This window comes from Trachypithecus francoisi, unplaced genomic scaffold, assembly GCF_009764315.1.
Source record: "Trachypithecus francoisi isolate TF-2019V2 unplaced genomic scaffold, Tfra_2.0 Lachesis_group0, whole genome shotgun sequence".
Lineage (NCBI taxonomy): Eukaryota > Metazoa > Chordata > Mammalia > Primates > Cercopithecidae > Trachypithecus > Trachypithecus francoisi.
In genome coordinates this window covers 66,553,429-66,559,447 of record NW_022681453.1, presented here as the reverse complement: position 1 = coordinate 66,559,447, position 6,019 = coordinate 66,553,429, and the positions used below count along the sequence as shown (strand labels likewise).

Sequence of the window (6,019 nt, the reverse complement as noted above, 5' to 3'; positions counted from 1 at the left end):
GTGCTGGGATTACAGGCATGAGCCACCACGTCCAGCCATAAACCCAGTAATTTTGTACGATAGATAAAACATTTTATGGAATATTCTTGATGATAGCCAACTTACTGTAGGAGTCACATTTGACCTTTGATAATTTTTTTTTAATTACTTTAACTTGTGATGACAGGAAAAGGTAGACCAAAATATTTCCCAACCTGGCAGATATATATTTAATCTGTTCACCTCACAACACAGAGAAATGGTCATATTGAGATGGATAAAAATTCAGATTTGAGACTTCCATGTATATAGGCATACCTGTCTGCAAATGCCACCATTTTGGAATGTAGGACTTAGCATACAGTATGGAAGTTGAAAGCAAACAATGCCGGTTTCTAAAAGTGAATCCCTTTTCTTCACTGAACATCATCCTTAGACACCACAATTTCCAATATACTTAAAAACCATCAACCCCTAAAAAGTTATAATGATTTGCCTGTTGATACAAAATTTTTCACAAAACTAGCAAGAAAGAAAAACCCCTTGACTCCAGGAAAACCTTTTCATAACGCATCCCCAAGCTAGGGGATTAAATCGCTGAAATGTTTATTTAGAACTAAAGAAGTAAATTCAAAGTTGCCTGTGGGTAGACGTACAATAGAAGATTTGGTTGACAAACTCTGGCTTATAAAATATACTTACATATTGTTTCTTAGGCAAAATTCGGCAGCAATCTGGAATAATTCAGATTTTTTATGAGATAATTGCCAATCTTTTTATCTGTGACGATAATGCCGAAAATGACTGAGCCAATAACCTTCATCTGGCATATGGAAGAAACAATCCTAGGGCAACAGAGTTTTCAAAAGCAGAACTAACAAAGATAAGCGTTTAAAACTGAACAATTAGTTACAGGAACATGAAAGAAAGTGTTCCACAGAGAACTCTGTCTCCTAAAATCTCTTTCTTCTATCATCTACCTTACCCAGAATTTCTCAATCCAACCACATCTACCTGCTGGTCCATCAGATACCAGATGCCTTTACATCAAAATTCTCTTAATAATTTTTTTCCCCCACCAAAGTTCTCATTACAAGTAATATAAATTGGAAGTTTGGAGGATGGGCGGGAATAAAAAGGAAAGGTAAAACAAAGCCACCTTCCCCAATCCATATATAAAACTACAAAAGTTTTCCTGTATTGAAATTAACATGCTTTTGTAATGAACAACGCCTTAGTGGTAGGGTATTCAGTGAATTTAAGTTAACAGAATCTGAGAGGCAAAGAACTAAAAACAGGATTTACAGTTACCCCTTAAAATGTCATTTCTATTACCAAAAAGGCTGCTTCAGTACCAACAAGTTCCAACACATCTGAGTTATGCTATTTAACTTTTAGCCAATTCCAACTTTGATACTTTAAGAAAAAATCATTTTATTGTTTAAAAAAAAAACTTAGATCTTATAGTTCATGAACTTCTAGGACAAGATAAATTCCTCTGTTTTAGACACAAAATAGATCACGTCAGTTAAATAGACTTTGTTTTAATTCATTCACTGAAACATCTCGCAACTGCTAGCAAAAATTCCGAATGCACACTACTCTTCCTAATGTGGGGAGACAACTGTGTGCTTTGTATTTTTCCCACTCAAATTGGCGTATAAAATGAAATTATTTTAACTATCCAATGGAAAGTACATAATTTAAAACATCCTATAGAAATGACATGTTACTAGTAATTTACAATTTAAAAAAACAGCCACAAAAAAGTCAAAGCTAAAAACAAGATTTTTACTATGAATCAGTGCTTCTAGTATCCTTCTGAAAGAAGTTATATTTTAATGTGATGTAAAGGCAACATTGAAATTTCTTCTTTAAATTAACCACCTAATTTATCCCTAAAATTACAAAGAACCAAAGTCTTTTACAGGTCAAGTGCAGTAAACTAAAATGTTCTCTCAGCACAAAGCAGCACTAGAAAAAGTAACAGTTATAGATGGGAGTTGACTAGTTTTGCAGTGGCTGCTCCATCAATAACAGACATCAGACGGTATTCATCCCAGAGCACAGACACTACTACAGACTAGATGCGAAGAATGCGTCACACTCTTGGCTGATAAATGTCCTTTGTCTTTGACTCTTTCTAGTTTGAAGTGGATTTTTTAAAAGTTTAAATCAGGTCACATAAGTCGGCTGCTTAAATAACATCATGATGAGGTATGAAAGCTCTGAATATCCCTTACATTCAGCAGGATTTGCCAGAGATGTATAATAGCTTGTCAGGGGCAACTTCCAAATAGTTTTTTACACTTTGGGGTTATAATGAATTCTAGAAGAGGACAAGTCTAAAAAGGTTTAAAAGGGTATGCTCTGAAACAGAGGTGAGCAACCTTTTCCTTCAGAATTCACTTGAACAGCACATCAACAAAAAAATCTTCTCTGGTAGTGTATCCCAACATTGAGTCAAGATGGCCAACTAGCACCGAGAAGTCGTATTGAACTCATTTGCAGTTCTCTTGGCAATTAAGCGTATTTTTTTCATTCCAGTCCAAGCACAAATGTGGATCACTGAACAGAGTACTGGAAGCGCCATTTGCAGGTACAGATTGCAGTCATCATTAAATGAGCCAGAAGGCAGATACTGTTTTTATTTTTGTGGGGGGGAAGGGGAAGCGGCACAGTACTAGCAGGAGATGAAATAAAATGATTAGGGAACAATGAGGTTGTAAGATCACTGTTCTTATTTGGGTTAAGCAGGTCATGTTGAGAAGCTGGTTATTTTTTTCAGATAAGGACGCTACATTAAAGGAATTGTGTGCAGCATGAAAACATTAGAATCGAGCTGCACCTAAGAAAAAAATCCCAAAGTTACTTTCAAAAGTATGTGTTATCTGCCAGTCACAGAGGGGGAAAGCACCTAGGGTGAACTGCAATTTTTTAATGAGGACCTTGATCAGGACCACAAAGCCTGAAACATTTGTTTTAATGCAGAAACACAGCCTCTAGTTACACTGATTGCATTTGGGAAAATTGGAGGGTTTTTTCTTCCTTAGTTTTTTTTAATTAAATTATAGGATATGGTTTTCGATTACTAAGTATTCGAAATCCTCATACCAGCAATAGAAATGAACCACTTCCAAATCCTAAGACACAAAAGACCAAAAAGAAGCAAAAGCAATACAAATTAATATGTGCCCCTCTCCTTTCTGCTCTAAGGAAATCTGCAAACCAGTATCACATTTAAGAGTCAAAGCGTTAAGTCTTCAGCATTCCTGACAACTAGAAAGCACATTCACTGAAGGCTGAAGGTGAGGGAGTGGATGGTTTAACTTTAATATCTGAAGAATGGCGCCAATAGAGAAAAGAAAACCATCCAATCTCAGTAAGGATTAATGCAAATCTGGCTAGAAAAAGCCACCAGGTAATCCAAGGGTTCACTGTGGAAGAACTCATGAAAAGTACTCTGAAGTATACACAACAGGTCTAAACTTCTCCCTTGTCGTAAGTAGTTGTGTAAAATTCAAGATAAAGATTTAGTCTCATCTTTTAATGTCAGTTTTTTCCCCCATGTTAAAGGGAATGAGGAGGAGTCCTCTTTTATTCCCCCACAAGAAAAAGGGAGCCACATTAATACGTGTATATTCCCATAACTCTAATGTAAGTGCGGATCTCCAAAGCCTAGGGATTTTTCCATAAGAGTGGGCCGTTCTGGTTACCCTTTTATTAGAAGGGTACTCCACCACAGAGAGCCGGAGGTTTTCCAGATGTGTGTAAGAGAGCAGGTGCGCAAGGCAAGCAAATGAGCGCAAACAGTATTATGGAAAACATTTGAGAAGTTAGCTCCATGAGGACTGTGGGCTCCACAAGAGGACTTGACTGGGCAGCCTGGTCTGACACAGGAACGTGAAAGCAGAGTATTGCTTCAAAGCTGGAAACCTTCCATAGGAGCCTCACACTGTTGGAAGATGTACTGCTGCTGGTTAAGGTCAACCTGGGGTGCAATGCTGCTGTCTTCATCTTCGGTCCCGAAGTAATGCTCAATAAGATCAAAGGCCTTCTGGTAGATCTCCTGGTTTTCATGACTCTGTAAGAACTCAATTTTATCCAGACCTAAAATGGAGAATAAAGGAAAATCTTTATTGAAAACTTCAATAAATACTGGAAATTCCATAACTATATGTTCCCAAACTATATTTTGTCATATATCTCTGTTCTTGATGTAAAGAAAGATTATGTGTTATCTCGTAAGTATTTTATAATAGCACAGAAATGACTGCTGGAATTACATCTGAAAGCTAATATTATAAACTGACATCTTAAATACATATGCAAGCAACATCCAGTCTGCAGAAGCAGCAATTTCTCTAACAGTCCTCTTTTCATCCAGTGCCTAGCAGCAGTATTGTTTTTATTGAACTGTTTATGACCCAATTAATTCTTCGCCATAAACTTCTTCAACCAAAGCATCTTACCATAAGCTTCTTCAATCAAAGCACAGTAAGGGTTAATGCCAGTGCCATTCCTTTTGGCTTCCTGTTCTCCAAGCCTCAGGATATTTTCCAAGCCATTTAGGGCAACCTGTACAATCTTAGAGTCCATGACCGTGAGGAGATCACAGAGCGGCTTGATACAACCCAGTTCTACTAGGTACCTAAATACAAAGAATAATGTAGTCAAACAAAACTTTAAATTTTGTTAAACTTATGAAATTAGTGAACAAGTCATCCTCAACCTTACTGCAAAGACTTTAAAAAAAAAAAAAAAAAAGGCACTCTTTCAACCATACAAGCTATACCTTTTCACAAAAACAAAACATCCTCTAAATAAATTATCCCAAACCAGTTCTCTGGCACCTTTCTCCATTCTTTTCCCTTCACAATTTATGCATTACAAAAACAGAAACACTCACCTATTAAAACTTTGAAATGAGCAACTCATCAAAATAGTATAGTTTTGAGCAATTTCATCTTTGTTTCCATAGAAAGCCACACCTCTCAAAACATGACACTCTTGGTGCTAAAAGCCAGCACAAGCCTGATAGGCCAAATCTTTCAAACATGATTCGAATTTTAGTAAAGTAAGTTGTGGGAAGAATAAACAAATGTCAGAGGATTCTAGAGCTAGTATTTTTCCTTTAATTCAAGCAGAATGTATAATCATATGTAATCAAGATCAATCATACTTGAACTGCAGAGACATGATTACATTCACAGTAAATAGTCATGTCATTTTTTATCATTCTGGTTTCTCAAGTTGAGTACAGAGAGGCAGGGATAATGAATCCAGTTGCATTCTGTGGATGGGTAAGGTCATTTTGAAACTTACTGCTAGTGCTAATCTATTTCTCTCTCACATGTTGCTTTTTTGTGTGGGGGAGGAAGAATTCAAAAATATATAAAAATAAATGTCTAGCCAAACAAAAAAAAAAAAGGAGAAAAGACAAAATTACTAATATCATGAAAGAGAATCATCACTTGATCTCATGGATAGTAAAAGAATAATGAATACTACAAACAACTCTATGCTCACACATTTGATCATTCAGATAATAAAATGAACAATTTCTTGAAAGACACAAGCCACCAAAACTCAATCATGGAGAAATGAATGATGTGAACCGGCTTACATGTATTAAATAAATTGAATCATTAATTAATAACTTCCCAGAATAGAAAACACCAGGTTGAGGGTTTCACTGGTGAATTCTCGCAAACATTTAAGGACAAAATGGTACTAGTATTCTACCATCTCTTCCAGAAAACAAACAGTGGGGATACTTCCTAACTCAATCTATGAGGCCAGCACTTCCTCAATACCAAAATTAAATAAAGACATTATAAGAAAGGAAAATTAGACTAGTATGTCTCATGAACATGAATGCAAAAATCCTCAACAAAACATTATCAAATCAAATCCAAGAATGTGTATGAAGAATTATATACCAAGTGGATTTATTCCAAATATGCCAGGCTGATCCGTCATTTTAAAAAAATGAATCAATGTAATCAACTTATGATCACTTCAACAGATGCAAAAAAGC

At 36.0% G+C, this 6,019-nt stretch overlaps 1 protein-coding gene across 2 annotated transcripts in view; it reads right to left on the bottom strand.

The window, feature by feature from the left end:
* Nucleotides 1-536: 536 nt before the first annotated feature.
* The window catches only part of KPNA1 (karyopherin subunit alpha 1), a 94,776-nt gene continuing 89,293 nt past the window's right edge, over nt 537-6,019 (bottom strand). For both annotated transcript variants that reach the window (XM_033211028.1, XM_033211029.1), the window contains exons 13-14: nt 4,452-4,630; nt 537-4,089 (exon numbers count right to left, since the gene is read on the bottom strand). In XM_033211028.1, the coding sequence (XP_033066919.1) occupies nt 3,902-4,089; nt 4,452-4,630 (367 nt within the window). In that variant the 3' untranslated portion in view covers nt 537-3,901. The remainder of the gene's footprint in view (nt 4,090-4,451; nt 4,631-6,019) is intronic.